The 18,809-nt window shown below is 37.1% G+C and overlaps 1 protein-coding gene across 4 annotated transcripts in view; it reads right to left on the reverse strand.

Annotated features, from left to right (window-relative positions):
• Positions 1 to 1,212: 1,212 nt before the first annotated feature.
• The window catches only part of Ldd (lipid droplet defective), a 34,758-nt gene continuing 17,161 nt past the window's right edge, over positions 1,213 to 18,809 (reverse strand). For 2 of the 4 annotated variants that reach the window (XM_083046749.1, XM_083046752.1), the window contains 24 exons: positions 18,544 to 18,736; positions 18,285 to 18,425; positions 17,871 to 18,191; positions 17,284 to 17,779; positions 16,992 to 17,112; positions 16,708 to 16,898; positions 16,458 to 16,596; positions 16,122 to 16,329; positions 15,095 to 15,235; positions 13,967 to 14,156; positions 13,649 to 13,849; positions 12,879 to 13,418; positions 12,321 to 12,496; positions 11,807 to 12,074; positions 11,460 to 11,559; positions 11,208 to 11,350; positions 10,925 to 11,128; positions 10,143 to 10,323; positions 9,924 to 10,036; positions 9,003 to 9,828; positions 8,613 to 8,761; positions 8,281 to 8,493; positions 6,867 to 7,110; positions 1,213 to 2,442 (listed from right to left, as the gene is read on the reverse strand). In XM_083046749.1, the coding sequence (XP_082902875.1) occupies positions 2,311 to 2,442; positions 6,867 to 7,110; positions 8,281 to 8,493; positions 8,613 to 8,761; positions 9,003 to 9,828; positions 9,924 to 10,036; positions 10,143 to 10,323; positions 10,925 to 11,128; positions 11,208 to 11,350; positions 11,460 to 11,559; positions 11,807 to 12,074; positions 12,321 to 12,496; positions 12,879 to 13,418; positions 13,649 to 13,849; positions 13,967 to 14,156; positions 15,095 to 15,235; positions 16,122 to 16,329; positions 16,458 to 16,596; positions 16,708 to 16,898; positions 16,992 to 17,112; positions 17,284 to 17,779; positions 17,871 to 18,191; positions 18,285 to 18,425; positions 18,544 to 18,736 (5,631 nt within the window). In that variant the 3' untranslated portion in view covers positions 1,213 to 2,310. The remainder of the gene's footprint in view (positions 2,443 to 6,866; positions 7,111 to 8,280; positions 8,494 to 8,612; positions 8,762 to 9,002; positions 9,829 to 9,923; positions 10,037 to 10,142; positions 10,324 to 10,924; positions 11,129 to 11,207; positions 11,351 to 11,459; positions 11,560 to 11,806; positions 12,075 to 12,320; positions 12,497 to 12,878; positions 13,419 to 13,648; positions 13,850 to 13,966; positions 14,157 to 15,094; positions 15,236 to 16,121; positions 16,330 to 16,457; positions 16,597 to 16,707; positions 16,899 to 16,991; positions 17,113 to 17,283; positions 17,780 to 17,870; positions 18,192 to 18,284; positions 18,426 to 18,543; positions 18,737 to 18,809) is intronic. The other 2 variants (XM_083046750.1, XM_083046751.1) reach the window with 2 other exon arrangements.

The following is an 18,809-nucleotide window of genomic DNA, read 5'->3' on the forward strand; positions in this document are numbered from 1 at the left end:
ATCGACGTCGTTGATCCTGGAATAAAAGCTAATCATGAAACCAAAAATATTAAATAAAATAATTTTGCAAAACCCCCCCCATTATCGACGTCAGGATCCGCTAGTGTGTACATTGTACATACATACATATTGCAATTTTCCAAACTCAGTTAGGTAGCAGCAAGTTTTGGCATTTGGTACTTAAAAAGAGACTTTGCGTCTAATCAAGCGAAGTGGTCTTCGTCGGGTTCGGCCACATACTGTAGCTTGGTTCTTCATTCTTGATTGTGAAGTTAGGTTTCGCCATTATTTGGCCATACCGCTGCGTAGAATCTTGCAGTCGGTGATGGGCACTGATGGACATCAGTCTCGCGCGAAACGTGCAGCGTGGCGGATATGTGGAGACGCGCGAGTTTAATAGAAGCACAAGTATTTTAATCTATTTTTAAATTCTATATTTTGTTCGCATTTTTTGTTAAAGATTTAAATATTGAATTTTTATACATTGCATAATTAATTAATATATTTTTGTATGCATTGCAATTTTTAAAATTTTCTTATCCAAAGAATAATATAACTTTGCTTCGCGTGCGTAATTATTAATTATATTCGGTGAGATTAAATGAAATAAAAAAGATATATATCATCTAGTGTATGTGTCTCTAAAAAAAACTTCAATTCTAAAAGAACCTTATCAAAAGCGCACAACTTGAAACTGTCCTTGTATATCTTATTCTAAAAGTATATGTTTTTGCACCACATCGATGCACCGATTATATATGGACCACTTCATTCGCGACAATAGATTCCACAATCGCTTTATCGTTACTTCACCCCCTTTCAATTTTGCGCTATTCGTGATCGTGTACACATCGATCTTTGTGTTTCTATGGCATCGTGTCGTCAAGCACGACAAATAAAAGCCCCGGACCCCCGTACATATGACATGAGTTCTCGCAAGCGATATTTAACCAGTCGGTTTGAGTGTGTCAAACGTACTAGTCGATAATCGCCTTCGGCGAAAATTGATGGCGGAGTACCGTCGCCTGTGGAATGCACTGTTTTCGAAATTGCAATGTCAGAGCGACGGCGAAATATGAGCGGAAGCAACGATGTCAACGCTAGTTCTCGTTTCTCTTACTCGTGTCAATAATATTGATTTACTTATGTATAGATATTTTTAATCAAATAGGTAACTACATTGCGTTCTTTCAATTATGTATAAGAGCAGCATTTTAATCAGTTTCATCAATTATTTAATAAATTTCTCAATTGTGGATATAACATACAATTATTTTTGGAATATATATCTTGTGGTAATACATCCGTCAACGGGTAATTGCATATCGATTGTATAAAATATTTTAATTGTAATGTAGGCAGCGACATTGGCTAACTAATCAATTGGCAATGTATTAATAATATTCTGCAACGATGTTCATCACTATTTTACTCGTAATAAGCATCGTATGTAATAATATCTGATTATTATTATAATTATCTGATATCATATTAAGAAATCATATTGAGAAATCATATTAATCTACTTAATATAATTATCAATATTTATCATTGACAAACATCGCTGACATAAAATTATAATTCTGTAAGTTAGTTCGATTCCCCGGTCTAATTACCCTCACCAATTCTTGATATTTTCTTTTTTTTCATATCTATGTACATACATACCTACATAGTAAGAAAATCACTTTATAATTCATCACGCATTGATTCTTATTTCATAAGCATTCGTTCTGCTAAAAACTTTCGTCTCGCATTGTTAAAACCACTCAATTGTTTCTTAATTTTATAATTCTAAAAACAAACATATACATTTTTTGTGTATTCTACTAAAAATACTAATAATTCTAGAGAGAGAGAGAATCATTGCTAAATCAAGATTACCGCAAAAATATAATATTTACATATTCAATTCAGAGACCGAGCAAAATTGTGTTGTCATGAATTTCCAAGAAAGATCCTTTTTAGGAACTTGATCCAAAGGTTTCATAAGTGAATGGATATCTAAATCTCTCGCTTCGGAAAAGCCGCGTGAGAAATACGGGGCGCTCTTTTTCTTCTGTATAAATAAAACTCGTATAAATCGCGCGTTTCGTCGTGGCGTCGAACGTAAAGGCAAACTATCACAGTATTCGCCACAAAAATCGCGCGGAATTGCTGGAGCGCATCCGACGAACAGGCGAGACTTTACCAAGAGTGTAGAAACGTAAAACTTTAGTTAAATCTGTGTGTGTCTATTTTTAGCAAGAGCTACTTTTATATAGAGAGCTTTCTAGAATTTATATTTTTAGATCTAATTAAACAGCACATTTAAAACGTGTCCATGTGTATAGTGTCCATACTGGAATACATGTTGGGCACGCTACTATTTCTACTGCTTTGACCCAAGATGGTCGCGTCGACGCCTTCGTCGTCCAGCTCCTCCGAGAAATTTACCAGAACCTGCACACATTCAAAAAATTTTACTATTAATTGTAAAAATTTCCCTCTGATTAAATAAAATAATTATTATGAAAAAATTATCTTACACTTGCTATGAAAAAATTCGATGAAAATTCGAAAATTACATTTCAATAATTATTAGGATTATTAAAATAATTCTTTGCGATATTTTTTTCAATATCTTATATATAAATATTTATTGCAAAGTCACTTTTTTGTAGCAACGCGCAATTTCCGACCAAAGCTCGCGTTTTGTGATTATCGCGACTGCGAGTCGCGAAGTTCTTCTTCGCGAAGACTATGCGTGCGAACTTTCGATCGAAGGGTTGCAGTTTCGCGCGTGCTTTTCGTTGAAGCACGATTTCTGCAGCGATGCGGAAGAGACGGAAGCGGGACGAAGCGACTCTTCTTGCCGTGAAGACCCATAAAAATCTCAAAACTTTTCTGACCGGCCAAGTTTGCCTGGTTATACGTACAAGCCCGTCGCGATGCTGCAAAAAATTCCCACTTTGTTTGCGAGATTGCCGTACCGTCTTTGCATCACGACAAGAAATGCATTTACATAATGTCCTGACGTCGCAGGCGACTGCTTGAAATGGATTTTTTTCGGAAAATATATACGCCGTGAATCTCAATTATTCAAGTGGTTCAATATTAAAAACTATTGACGCTGGCGTTATATTGCATTATAATTATTGTGTGACACACAAGAGAAAATAAATGAAACACTTAAATAAAACAGAAAGGCTGCTACAATAATATATAAAATTTTAATATATTACACAAATTTATGAATAAAATATAGGCTCTAAATACTTATTTTGAGAAATTGTACTTTATTAATTTTCTTATTAGTGAAATAGAAAATAATGTGCATTATTATATAAGATTTTACAATCTTCTGGCTTAATTTATCAAAATGGTTCAATTTTTATTCTTAGTTATTCTCGATAACTGACAATTCTTTGGCATTGCGACACAATCGATATTTTCATAATTTAGCTTCTAACAATAAGTATAATTTAAAGAACATTGATTCTTGTGGTTCACTTCTCATATATTTTACCCTCTATATTTCGAAAGATGAATGCATGCATTTGCGAAACCTTTAAGAAGACATGCAAATAGTTTTCCAGCAATAGCATTGCAGCAATCTAGAACTTCTTAGATTCGGCCTGACCCAGTTTACTATATCGTAGTTGGAACTTAATTTATATTCCGAACCGTGCTAACTTGAGCTGTTGCTATTGTCGTTACTGTAGAAGCTTACAAAACAACGGGGTTTATAGTAACCCTTAATGTTCGCACGGACTAAGTTTCAAGAAGTAGGGATGAATACGTGACACAAGTTTATATTTAACGACGATTTAAATACACCTAGGAGAGGAGAGAGAGAGAGAGAGAGAGAGAAAGAGAGACGGTACTTTCCAAAGCGATGGCGCGCGTAAACTTCTTTCTCGTTAACAACAATTAGCAACGGTAATCTCGAAAGCGTTAAATTTAAAAGAACGAAGTGCGCAATTGCACGGTAAATGACGGATCAATATTTTTAGAATGAACTAATTACGCAAAAATTGCGAAGTGTCGCGAGCTGGTAGATCGATCATATATTATTTGTCGAAAAGCGATTCTATTTCTGAAAATGATAAAAAGGTTCTATAAAACTTCCATTCATCGTATTCAAGTACTGAATTTTTCTTACTCCGGCCACATTATAAGTGATCAATGAAGCTTTCATAATTCATTCGACGACGCGCTTCTTCTGTGAATTTCTCATATTTTTAATTCATTCTCGGGAATATTGATATTTTATTCGTAAGTATTTATTTTTGTCTCACACGTGTTGCCCAATAAATTCCATAAATTACGTAAATTCACGACGTTTATTTTTCAGCCGAATTTTCGTTCGGCTGAGTTTTCAATAAGGCGCGCGAGAACAATAGTTTATAATAAGTTTAAAAAAAATAAAAACACTCCTCTCTCTTCTCTTCCTTTCGCCGCCGTTTCACATTTCTCCGCGTTTCGCGGAAATTAAATCCCGCCTTTTTTATCACGGTCGATCGATCACTCAAGCGACGATTTCAATTCCCGCTTTTCCTCAAGCGTCGACGGTTCATTTCGATCTCGAGCCGTTTCTTCGAGTTTTCAGACGCTGCAGAATCGCGACGAATAGTTGGAAGTGGATTGCGCGCACACTTTTAGGACCGTAAGATCTACATACTCACACCGACAATCTGAGCTGTCGTGTAACTCGCGTGATTTATGATCTTCACTCGCATCCAAGTCGCGAAATGCCCTGATTGATGTATTGTGAAAAAATATATAAAATTAATAAAAATTGTCTATCGTTAATATTCCATTTCCACGGCTTTATTTTATTTTACGAATATTTGCTTATCACCTGCCGCGATAAATTCTTAATCTCTGCGTGTGTATAAACGATAAAAATCAGTTTTCTCCCCTACCAACGAACCAACAAAATGGATTAACACGAAATAAATTTCAGCAAGTAAATTGAGATAAAACAACGATGAATAGTTTTATATAACGTAAACATAAAAAAAAGACAACTTGCTATAAAGTTTAATTCTAATTTCTTCATTGTTTGTAGTCAGAAAGTCTGTAGACTTCTTTATATAAAAGGTAAATTCAGAGAGAAAGGCAAGAAATTGCATCAAAAGCTTTATGCGTCATTGTAATGGCCACTTTTTAAGTTAATGTAATGTTACCCGCGCGTAAATTCTCTTTGTACGACGCAGCTGAATATTCTACAATTTTCAGATTGCCTACCTAGATGCGTTGCAGTTTGCGCCATGAAAATAATTAATAGCTTAATATCGCAACATTACACATTACACACACATACATCTTGCGTTTGAGAGCATGTTAATTAAAGTTAACATTTTGATCGCGGTCTTTATAAAAATTTAAAAAGTTTTTTAATTAATTTCAAAATTAAAAATTTTCTCTTTATTAACCGCCTTATGCAAATGCAAGCGGGTAGCCATTTTACGCGCGGTAAACTTCGCAAAGAGTCGCGAAAACGCGCAAGTTTGGCGGTAAGAAAGAGGGACCACCAAGCGAAATGTAAATTTCGACTATCCACGTGGTGAGTGCATGCATCTTCCGAGAAAATGTGCAACCCTCTCGGCGCCGTCGCGATCAGGACGCATCTCGTACGTATAATTCATCCATTCGTAAGTTGTAACACACGGGTCACTCACTTACACGTCAGTCGCGCGTGTTCATCGTGTTTTAGAAATTTTTTTATTTCCCGGACATAAATGCGGGAGTTTTATGCGCTAGAGAGAAAAAACCACGTCATGTACGTCTATAAGTTTACGAGTATATATAGGGCGAAGAGATAGGGGCAATTTGCACAATTTCGTACAAAAAAATGTGGCGCCCGAAAAAAAAAGAGGTGCGTAAAGAAAAATTTGAGCAAAATGACAAATTACTTTCTTTTTTTTATACCTATAACGCGTTCGTGCAAAAGTTATAGACTCATGATTTTTTTGAATCGCACATTAATTACGCAACGTCCTATAGTGTTCGCGGCGAATGATATTGTTAAATACACGCGATGCGCTAACTCACGTATATACTGACAATATGCCGATTTGCCGACAATGCTCGCGCAATCCCCCTCACATTGAAGCGACGTCGAAAGACAATCGTCGTTGTAATGCCCGATATGCAAAGGCTTCGAGAATGCAGGCGAAATATAAGGGAACGTATCGCGTGTATGAGATTTACACTCGGCAATCTCGAGAAGATTCGGGCTTCATTATTCGGACGGTGAACTATTTCCAGGGCAGAGAGTGAGCGGTTAATTAACAACAGTTTTCGCAGAGTCGAGAGGGGAGAGGAGGGAAAGGGGATCGGTGCTGCGCGTTACAGCTATCCGGAAAGCATTTAGGCGAGCTTAGAGTCAGTCAGCTGGTGTGGATGAATATCCCACCCCCGCATCCTGCCAGCCCTTCGCAGCTTGTAAACCATCGCGAGGCTGTATGTAAGCGAACTACGAGACGGCGGATCCATTAATATCCGTCGAGATCGGTGGGACGAAAACGCGGCTCGTCTTCGGACGACAGCAGGAGGCGTTATATACCGGCGGTGCATCATCTGATGCAGACAAGGCTTCAGAATAATGCGCATCCGCCGGATATTCACCGGGGATCGCGGCAATTACGCGTACTTTAAATATTTTTATATTTTTAATTTGATGCGATATAGTTTTGAGATATTAATAAGTCAGGGATCTCAAACTAACACAACTTGATACGTATAATAAACTAATTCGCGGGAGCGTATCCGAAATAATACGTCGCAAAGTTTCATGAGAGGCGAAAAGAAGCACTTGAAAACCAGAACTGTTGAGGATCCGCGAAACAACGCTGCTTTGTTGAATTGGATTCACTGACCTGATCCAGCGAGCTTTGTGTGAGTGTGTAGTCCGTGGCTTTAAGCTCCTCCGCCAACAGCTTTACCATGCTGAAGCTCACGCTGAGCGTCGTGTCTTGGCTCCGTGGTAGCAAAAGTCGGGCAGCCGTTGCCTGCCTCGAAGAGATCATCGCCTGTGGCAAATATTTCAAGATAGCTCTCCTAAGATCCGTAGCGGAAACTGGTTGGCCGAACCTCAGGAAGATAACGTATCCCTCGCCGAATCTAAAAGTCAAAATGAGATTTTCAGTTTTCGAGGCAAATTTTTGACGCACACGTCAAAGCAATATTTAAATTAATTATGATGAAGTAACGACGCAAAAATTATGTAAGAATAAAAAAGCGCATCGAGAGATTACGGTTTTTTTTTCTTTTTTTTTTCTAATATTCACAATCTATTCGCTTTCTGGTTGCGTTCGATCGCAAGGGACATGGATCTATATTTCAAAGTCTTGTCCTGGACAAAAGACGCGAGAGATAAGCTTCCGCTATGTCTTCTATACTGTAACAAAGTGCATTCACTATATTATTTATCATTCAATGTACTCTCCTCGATACATGAGAGCGGATTGCAAGATGGGCTACTAACGTGGACAAGACTGAATCGTAAATTCTACCCTAGATGGCGAGAGACATCGCGTGAAAGAGAAGATAAAAGAGAACATTTTCCGAGATTCTTCTCGGAACACTTCGGATTGTTAACAGTTTAATATATACGACGCTCTACGTTATTCAAACTAGGCTATACCGCACGCGTTTAGGAACTGAGATAGATAGATCTTCTCTTCTACATGTGTGCTAACTGATTTCGATCAGAAGTAACTATCCGACGAGGCCCCCATTCTCACATTATTGTAATAATGCTGACACATTAATTAATTTACATAATACCGTGCAATTTTTTTTTATTAAGTAGATCAGCAAAGGCTTAACTTTCTCAATCATAAGACTATTATCACAAAAGATCTCAGACTTAATTAAATTTGTCCGCGAGCTAATTAAAATCCGTTATGGGGGGCATACATTTTTCTGTTGCTAAAAAAAGTATTTGTAGATCTAAGTCAGTGATTCTGTCTAATGGACCTATCGTCTTCTCCATTTTGTGTCGCTTTTTATCTATCGTCTTCTCCTATTCTCATGAAAAGGATTATTCAACGGATGGAAAGGTAAGAGGCTTCGATTGAGGAAACTTTGTTAAGCTACAGAACATAAGTACGCCCATAAGTTCTCGAGTCAAACTGCGGGAGATAAAAAGTTGCAAACAAAAATGGAGAATCAAAACCGATGCTGGAAGCACCGAGCTATACGGTTTACGAGTCTGCTGGGAAATATCCGGTCGCGAAATTAAAAGAAACGCGTTATTCTGCGAAGATACGAAGTTCGATGTAATCTTACTTGTGCTTCAAATGTTGCGGCGTTCCTATACACCTGAGACCGGCCCTGGCGAGGATTCCTACCCTCGTGCAAAGGTTTTCGCATTCGGCGACGCTATGCGAAGTCAGTATGACGCATCCTTGATTCTTCGTCACATGTCTCACGGCTCTGGCTACGAGACTCTTTGTGGCAGGATCCATTCCGCTAATGTATGCGCGAACAAAAATTATTTTACTAACACAAAGAATTAAGCATTTGCATAGAGAGTTAATGTAATGGTTAATTAACGGTTAAATTAATGGTTAAATTAAATTAAAAAATATAATTATAAAATTATGACGAGCGAAAAGTACCTCGTGGGTTCGTCCATGAGAACAACTGCCGCAGGTGCCATGACACTTATAGCGGCGCACAGCTTCCTTTTATTACCGCCGCTGAGACCGCTGATCCTTCGATGAGCATACTTGAGCAGATCGAATCTCTTCAGCGTTGTCTCGACAGCCTAAAATAATAAATGAAATGAACTTCAATTCCGAGCTTTTATGTCTATAAATATAACTTTGAACTAAAACTTGATTTTTTCTTCTGCAAAACTTGTATGTAAAAGAATTTGAAGTCATTTTTAAGCAAATTCTTCAGTAACTCTTAAACATTTCAAATATCGCGAATCATTAATGCAAACACATTTTAATCAATACTAATCTAAATAATATTTTTTGTAAGATTAAAAATAATTGCAATACCTTAGGAACATTATTCAGTCCGCAAACTTCACCATGAATCGTAAGACACTGATGGGGAGTGAGGAATCCGTCCAAAGCGTCGCTCTGTGGACAGTAGCCAATCTCGCCGTTGCATAGAGGTCCAGCGCCAACCTCGCTTCCTTTAAGAATAATCTTCCCGGCCGTAGGAATGATTTCCGTTGTCAGCATTTTGAACGTCGTGCTTTTTCCCGCTCCATTCACCCCTAGGAGGCCGAAGCATTTTCCCGCTTGTACGCCAAAGCTTAAATTTTGCACCGCGACATTTGTCCCGTATACGCTCTTATATTCCTTTCTCAGCTTCACGGTCTTCAGGGTGTCATCGACCATTCCAGCCTCGATTCTCAATCTTTCCCTAGCAACGTCGTCGTCCTCTTCCACGACCTCGTAACTAACCTTCTGTTTTCTTAAGTCGGGCAAGACGCGACACTCGATCATCAGATTCAACGCGAATAGAATCGCGCCGATTACAGCCAGGAAAACGTAATGAAGACCGAGAAGATCCCAGCCGAGCGGTGACTTGTAAGTGTCCATGTGAAATCTCTGCAGCAATTCGGAGGTGATGTCGTTCTTCGATATTTCGACTAACGCGTCGCCGAAGGTGTATTGCGGAAAGAGCATAAAGGCGTAATGCAGGATGTTTCTCACGTTTTCGGCTGTTTTAGTTTTACCGATAACATCGAGCACTAAGATTGTCGCTAGGCAAGACACACCTATGAAAGTATTTACGCAGAAGAGCACCATGTTGGACAGACTCGATTCGTCGAAAACTTTCTCAGCTAGATGCGAAAATGGTATTGCCGCCCATCTAAAGAGAGAGATTGATCAATTTTATAAAGATCTTTTTTATCTCTCATTTTGAGTTTGCGTAGAAACGAAAAATTTAATCGTACAAATACTTACGCGAATAAAAATAATAAAAGAATGATACCGGGGAGATTATCTTTTGCAATGTAGGCTGATAAACCGAAAATTACAAAAACAATTACCGCCAAGCAAATAGCACAGCCAAATACCTAAAACAAAATATTATTATAAAAGCATTTTTTGAAATCGTATAAATATTAAGTCAACAGAATATTGAAAAGATTTTTGTGCGCATTTTATTTAATAATAACTTACTATGAAATCCCAAATTAAAACTGTCGTCCAATATGTAATAGGATGAACTCCAGCCAAATAGAGTATTCTCTTTTCCTCTGATAATCTTTCTCTCACTAACTCCTTCGTTCCCTGAGCTCCAACTAAACTAAACGCTATTAAAAGTACTACCGCCACACCGACATCTGCCACATGTTGCAACCTAACATAGAAATAAAATATTATTAAACTAAATATTATTAAAATTGTTTAAAATATTTCTAGATCAACTTTTAATTCAATTTTTATAAAATTTAGAGGAGAAAATAATTATATATCCAAACATCTTTTTTATATGTAGGAAATGCATTATTATTTATATATTATACCCGTAATATTAATCAAGAAATGAAAACGAAAGTAATATTATTAATGATGCAAGAGCAAGACTAGCAAGACTGAAGCGACTGAAGTTGCGACGAAGCGTTGAGACCGACTTGCTATTGACATGAATACTAAATGACACGGTACGTTAATTAAAAGTAAACGAAACATCTACGCTGACGTGAGCTGATTCGTTCGCCGACTCATTCAGTTCAAAAACTTTAACTGCGCGCAAACATATTCGCTTATCCGTTTGAACGAATCCGCCCGCATCTCCTTCTTCCTCCTTCTCTTTCTCTCTTTATTCATGTAAAAATCTATAATTGATTGATCTCCGAACGCAACAATTGCGGCGAGAAAGTGGCGCGATAAAAAATATTTTTGTTGGAGATTTTCCCGTAAAATTACAGATTTATCGCGGCATTAAAGTTAACACTCACAAAGTAGTTCGATTCAGCTGATCGCTCGATAGCTTCAAGGGATGATTGAGTGTAGTTAAGTGTCCTTGCACCCCGGATGCTCGCAGGATTGCCTCGTTGAGGGCGTTCAGATACGATGGCAACGAGTGGTGGCCCTTGTTATTGTACCAAATGACAAAAAGAGGATCCTCTTTAACAGAGTGTGACAGAGACCAACCGCCGTATCTGTAAGCCAGTTATTTCTGAAAAATTTTCGGAGCAAAATTTCCTAATTTATCTAATTCTTTCATCACAAAAAATCTACCGTTTCTCTATGTATTCTTGATGCGTCGAAACAATCCAGTCCAAAGTAGGCCGACCAGGTAAGGTCTGAAGGAGACCTTCGACGGCTTTAGAAACACCTTGACAAGATTGTTGACCATCCAAACATTCGCAGGTTCCGGTATCCTGTAAATAAATAATTCGAGAGATAAAAATGCCTACAAAATTGCTTAATTTTTTTTTTAAATCAATTAAAATTTTTTTTAATTTCGCACAAAAAGATATGCATTCGTACGTTAGGTAAAGTTTGCCATGCGCCCGCGTAATCATCCCCGAAGCGATCGTGCAGTTGCATTGATACATGTTGTAGGAACGGATCGTTACTGCCATCAATACTGCAATGAAAAATGTCAAAAAAATAATTTGAGAAATTAGGAAAAAAAAGGAATATGTTTAGAGTTCAATAATTAAAAATTCTATTTAATACTATTTAATAATTAAAAATTCTATTTAAATATAAAAAGTTAATATAACTTTTGACATATGACTTTTACATTATAATTAGAGAGATGATATTAATCAGAGAGATCTTTATCGTACTTTTGTTTTTATTTTTCCTTTTTGTTAAAATTTCCTACCTACCTGTAAAAGTAAGTCGGATGAGTGTCATAAAGTTTGGGAGTCAGAACCAGAGCTGGTTCGTCCTCGGATGGTGGCCGTATTAGAGAAAATCCCATGGCGACTGCGACGAACATGGTCGGTAAAATGAGCGCTGCCAACGGTGCTCTCCAGTCTCTTGCGAAATGCCATAGCTTCTTTTTTATCATGGCCTTCATTTGTCGTATCGGCGAGGGTTTCATTATCATCTCCGTAGAACTTAAATCGATGTCATCGTTTGACATGGAAATTTCTGCACATAAAGTCATTTGTTCTATAAATGTATATGTCGAAAGTTAATTAAACTTGATTTGCAACACATAGTAAATCTAATTTTTTGTAATCTCAATTTAATCAAATACCCGAGAAATTAAAATAGCATAGTAAATTAATGATTTTATTTATTTTTTTATGTATCTCCTCGTGTTTTTCGATCGTTGTAACTTTGAAATTACAATGAAAATTCTAAACTACACACACTGTGTAAAACATTTCTCACCAACGTGCTCTATTACGGCGACATTATCTTCATTCGCTTTGACAATACTCGATCTGTTGTCTGCTCTCGTGCAAAGATCCAAGAAGACTCTTTCCAAAGTGTCGCACTCCAATGAGAAGTGCGAGAATCCCAAGATCTTACGATTGTCTTCCAACGACTTCGCCGCTTGCGCGATGCTGAAACACCGGCTGGTTTTACTCAAAAGCAAACGCAGGTGTTTAACCGATTTCGTTTCGAGCGTACTCGCGACTGTGATTATAACAATTTCTCCTAAGATAAATCACGAGGCTTGAAATGTCAAATATTTGTATAAAACCGTAATGAATTACAAGCAGTCCGTAGCGTTACTGTAAATCGTTGTAAAATGAGTAGATTTTATCTAGGATCTTCTTCTCAATCCTTATGTAATGTATTATATACGCGAGTATAATACGCGAATTATACGCAAAAAATGAATTGGAAAACGATGGAAGATGATTCAAAAAATTTGAGTTTAAAATTAATTAATTTTCACGTACGATATTCATATCAATAAAAATTAATAAGTCAGATATTTACTCGTTGTTCATGCCATTCTTTCCCTGAAAAGGCAGCGTAACGATGACCTCCGACTCGGATATTTCATTCATCGTGGCGTTTGGTACAATCTCCTCGACGATCGTGCGAAGAGCCTTCAAGTCCTTTTTGCCGATCGTCTCTCCTATCCCGCCTATCCCCGCTTCTCCGTTGGCATAATGCTCGGCCGGGAAGGATACATTTAATCTGTATCCTCTGCCATGCGTCATTTTCAAGGACAGTGGCGAGCCGGTGCACAGGATCTTTCCTTTGTGCATCACCACGACGGTATCGCTCAGCATGTCGGCCTCGTCCAAATGATGAGTCGAAAGGAGCACGGTCCTACCGAGCCTGTGTTGGTCGATCAATCGCCAGATTCGTCGTCTAGCCGCGGGATCCACCCCGGCGCCGGGCTCGTCTAGAATCACTAATCGTGGCGAACCGAGGAAGGCGAGAGCTACGCAGAGCCGGCGTCGTGTACCACCCGATAAACGTGACACGGGCTCGTGTTCTTGACGCCCGAGCTCCAACGAAACCAGCATTCTGTATATAGAACGAAGGAACTTGTAATCTGACTTTCCCATTGAGAAAAATTGGAAAATTATTGATTTTCCAAAAATTAGAAGGAAAAAAAAATTAATAAATATTTCTTTCTCAATTACGCGTAATTAATCGAGAGAGAAAAAAATTGTTAACTGTTTATAATATAATATAATTATATTATAAATAAATATACAATATTAATTATATTATTTTTTGATTTAGTATCTTACTCGTTAACGTTCTTCTGCATGTCAGCGTTATTACTGCCAGATTTCTTAAGTTTGCAGTAAAAAGTCATATGCTCTCTCGGCGTTAGGGTTCCGATGAGCACATTTTCTTGAGGACACACTCCTATATCAGGCTTGCAATTCTCCTCGCCATTCAGACGAATCTCGCCGCTGGTCGGGGCCACCATACCTGTCAACATCTTGCTGCAAATAAAATTAAAAAAAAAAAAAAAAACGTAATTAGCGAAAATGTGTTAATATATTAAATTGTCTAATTAGCCGGGAAATTAACGCGCAGCTTAATTAAGACGGTTAACGTACATAATAGTCGTCTTTCCTGCGCCATTTCTGCCAAGTAAACTTGTCACTTCACCCTCGCAGAGCTTTAAAGTAAAGTCTTCCACAGCCACAACATTGCCTTGCTCGGTTTGATAAACTTTCCTGACACCTTCGAATTTTACGCCAATTTGCTTCTCTGTCACCGTCAAGCTGCTGATATCGCTCTCGTCATCTACATTCGGCAACAAGCGATAATTTGTTTTTACATCCAGTCTTATGATAATGACGCACTTGCACAATTGAAGCTCTTACCAATTTCACATAGCTATATTTTGAGAAAAGCAAGTTTTTTTAAATTACTTCTATAAAGAAGTAAACTCTGTACCAACAAGTATAAAATATCTCTCTGAACATTGAACACAATTCCGATACCTTGAATCGCGTCAATTTCGGAGGACAAACACGATGTATAACTTTAACTACATTCCATGCGATGTGTGCATGTGACGTGCATTGCAGATATTGCGTAAACTATAAGTTCAAGAGATATAATTAGGATAGAATATACAAATGCTCACCTGACTTTAAAATACGACTTGCCAATTATAAAAATATAATTAATATAATTAAAATATATAAGAGCGAAAAATATGCAGCATTCACATAATAAAGCTCATGCAGAGGCGATTTATGTGCACATGTTTGAACACAAAATGCAACAGAATATGAAAAAGCGCGATGCGGAGATGCAAAGTGACAATAATGAAGAGGGAAAAATTATATTGCATTCACTATACAAAAACAATCAACTTTCTCTAAATATTACAACAAATATTACAACAATATTGCCGATCGAATTAATAATGTTTCTCGGAGGGAATGTCTTCTTCGTAGGTAATCAAATAACGGCGGGTCTTCAAGAAATACGAAAGTCGATAAAATTTTCATAAGAACGTCAAAGTTTTAAATGATTATACACGCCGTATGAAAATTTTTCAACGATAATTTCCCACGCGACTGTGTTCCAAGGGAACGAAGTTTAACCCAGTTTACGTCGCGTCTATCATAAGCGTTCTCCTTTTAGCCTCGTGCCAGCCGACATGCGAGCGCGAAAAGCAAGTCGAAAACAAACTTTCGCGACATGCGTGTGCGCGTAGGAGAGTGTGATACCTTGGTAAGCGGCTGAAGGATGGAGAACGTCGTTAGTGAAATAGAGGTTGTTGACGAAGGCGAGGTAGCTCGGTCTGCCATAGAGAGAAGGTGTGTCGGACCACCATAAGCTACGGCACCTCAAACCGTGAAAACCCCTGCCTGGAAAATTATCGATAATGCTCGTCCGTTTTGAAGATAACTCACCAGATATATATCTTCATCGATTTCTCTAAAACGATGCACTCTCGTCACCTCGGATTCGTCCTCTGGACTTTTCTGGCAGATGCATTTCGCATTTATATGGGGACATGAGAAGTATGTGTGCAGAGTTTATGAGAAAATGTGGTAGTATCGCATATCAGGATGATAAACGTGATTAAATCAGTATTTTTCTGTGCTTCAGCCATGCGAAGAAAATTATTAGGATTCATTAAAATTCTATATTTTGTACTAATAATACTATCAAATTTTATTTCAAATAAAAAATAACCGTATAACTTATATCTGTAAAATATTTTTCCTGTAATAAATATAAATAAATTAATTAATACACTTAATATAAAGTATCTTATAATTGATTTGTAAAATATTTTTAATAACTTTTAATATAATTAAAAAGTTGTTAAAGAATTATTTGTATGATCTTGAAAGATGAAAAGTTTTAACTTTTAATTATTGAACAACATATCACCACAATTTATTTCAAAAATTCTCGCCGCATGGCTTTGACAATTTTAGTAATTGTTATCAACGGAAGATTTGTGACAAAAATAGGGCATTAAGACACAGAAAAGTAAATATACAATTCTGAAATACCACCTGCACCGATAAGATTAAAAAGTCTGTGAAAAATTCTCTCGTTAATAAAGTCAATTTTATACCAAAAATTATATTCGCGAGTATCAATCGCTCAGCTTTTTAAAAATTATGAAGAAAAATGATGTTTCTCTCATTGTCAGTATTAGTCAATCTCTACACGCTTAAAACCTTCACCAGAAATGTCAAAAGTTTATTTCCGAACATCTGAAGTGCTTCGAATATATACCTGAATTAGTGTATCTGGTGATTAGATAGCCAATTACGGCGTACAGACAACCGTCGAACGCGATCATTAACAACACCAATCCCAAAGACATTGGATCACCAGGACTCGATTCCTCCCACACGTTTGCCCAAGTGAGACCGACACCTTGAACTTCCTTTCGTACGGCGTACAGACATCCGTAGCAAAAACTGGTGGACATGCTCAAGCACTGAAAAATAAATAATTTCGTAACATTTGACAATAGATTATTTATTAAAAGTATATACTTTTATATTAGCGCATTGTTAATTTTTATTTTATAAAACTAAATAAGCAATGTAACTAAATATTGCTCACGATGAAAAGTTTATATCCAAGTCCGAATACAGCTTCCATAGCGATGACGATGACATACGGCATATAAGTTAATAGGAACATGACAACCGTGGTAACTGCGGCAAGACTAGCAGAACTAAATATCGTCGAGATCATGTAACTAAAAAAATGCATTTAAGATTTACAGCGGTGCAGGAAAAACGTATAATCGCGTATGCAAATACATGCAATTATTTCACACAGTAGAAAGAAATTCAAAGTAATTCCTTACCAAAAAGTAACAATCGAAAAGATGTAATCGAAAAGTAAAATAAGTATTAATAGAGGATCCGATCGTGGAAGGATTTTTCCAACGAGTAAAATCAGAGCAATGGAAATCATCACGATCGACAGCTCTACGAAAGAAGTTATGAACCAAGCCAGGGTATTTCGCCATGGCTTCAATCCCATTACGCTCATTACCTGAAAAATTAATCACAACAAATAATTATAGAGGATAACGTTTAATAAATATTGATAAAAAATTAAACATTACACATATATTAGTAATCGTACCATGGCATTTTGCGATTCTCTCTCCCAAACAATATGCCTGACGGCTGATCCGACGCACATCATTAACGCGAAGAAAAAGCATACCTGCATACCTTGAGACTCATAAAGCGTCGTTTGAAATCTGTAAAATTTATTTTCTTTGAGACAATAGATAGTCGTAAAAAAATTATTAATTAAATAGGAGATCATAATTAATAAAAAAAATTATAACTTTTGAAAAATTTATTTACTTGATATTTATAAAGTTCTTATCACAAGTTATAGAATTTATTTTTTTCGATTTTTTACTCACGGTATGTACTTCCAACACGGATATGGCATTTGTTGCGTGAGTGTCTGCCAATTGAGATCCCTTCGAGCCTTTACCTTCACGATCGCGCGATCGACCGAGTCCTGAAGTTGAATAAAACCACGAAGATACCTGAGATGTTCGAGAAAGCTGCTTTCAGGTCCAGGAAGCCAAAATTGATTTTTTAATCGTTTGGTGGATGGCACATAATCCACATCCATGCGAATCTTATAGGTGATATTGTCTGGTAATTCATAATCTAGAGATTTCTTCCCACGACGTGAGGTAGTATCCAGAAAGATCACTCCGGCGAGAAACTCGTTTGTATCGGTCAAGCGTCTGGCTGCTACTTCAAGTTCCTCTTCCGAAGAAAATCCTATTGTTCTATTCACCAGCACGCATCCCATCATGTCGTTCAACGCCTCAATCATCGAAATCAAATTCTTTGATTTTTTCAGCCGCCATGCAATCTCGCTGAGATCGAGCTCGGAAAAATCACCTGTATAAGAGAAAAACCATAGGCTTCTTTTAATTTCACTTTTAAATTAAAGCAAAAATAAAGTTTGAAAGTTTTGAACATTAAACAGTACCTTCAAAATTGCCACCACCCATCGTTTTGACAGCAACCTTCATGACATCGGAGGACATTATACTCTGTAAGTCTTTCAAAGTATCGCCCATCTCCGAGAGACTGGTCAGAGACTTCAGAGTCTTCTCTAAACTATTCACCAGTACGCTGAGGTGTCCCATCTGCACGAAAGTTTCGTTCGCCAACGTCATAACTTCGGAGATCGCGATGGTATCGGGCGCATAAAGAATCTGACCGCGTAACAAAGGCTTAACGTATGACCAGACAATCTTTCCGGCAGGCATACTGAGCACAGTTTTGTATGTTTCTCTGCAGAAATTTGCTGCAATTAAAAGAATTATTTATTTAATTATTTATTTAAATATAGTGATTTTTATTTAATAAATCTATAAAATTTTTCATTTTATCGCTTTACTTGGCAGAGACTCGAGTTCCTTTTGATCGTATGCCTTATTGATGTCTTCCAAACTAGAGATAATTTTATAAATCTGTCCGTTGCCTTCAATCATTGTTTTGCCGCAGAGCATTTCGCTACCAGTCTTCAAGAATTGCGTACCTGAAAAATATACAGATGTAAAACTTAATGAAAGAAATGGAAAATTGATTCACAAAGTTTGATTCAAAAATTTGATTTAAATATCGTGATGCTTAAATATACTATATTATTGACATACTGGATAGCTTTTCTTCCGCCTCTTCCGTATTACTTTCTTCTGTATCATTTCCTAAGGAAAAGCTTGTCGATAGCTTGTCTCTGAAAAATGGAAATAGTTCCGCAGCAACGCCGAGATTATCCAATATAACTTTCCCTTCAGTTTCGGTTAGATTAGCGTTAGCCAATATATTTTTTACATTAGCGCTCATTAACTGAAATAAGGTAAAATATTTTTTTCGAATTCTTGTAATATTTATATTATTAAAAATGATAAACAATAATTAC

This window comes from Prenolepis imparis, unplaced genomic scaffold (genome assembly GCF_030444845.1).
Source record: "Prenolepis imparis isolate NDT839.2.m4 unplaced genomic scaffold, iyPreImpa1.0 SCAF_9, whole genome shotgun sequence".
NCBI classification, from domain to species: Eukaryota; Metazoa; Arthropoda; class Insecta; order Hymenoptera; family Formicidae; genus Prenolepis; species Prenolepis imparis.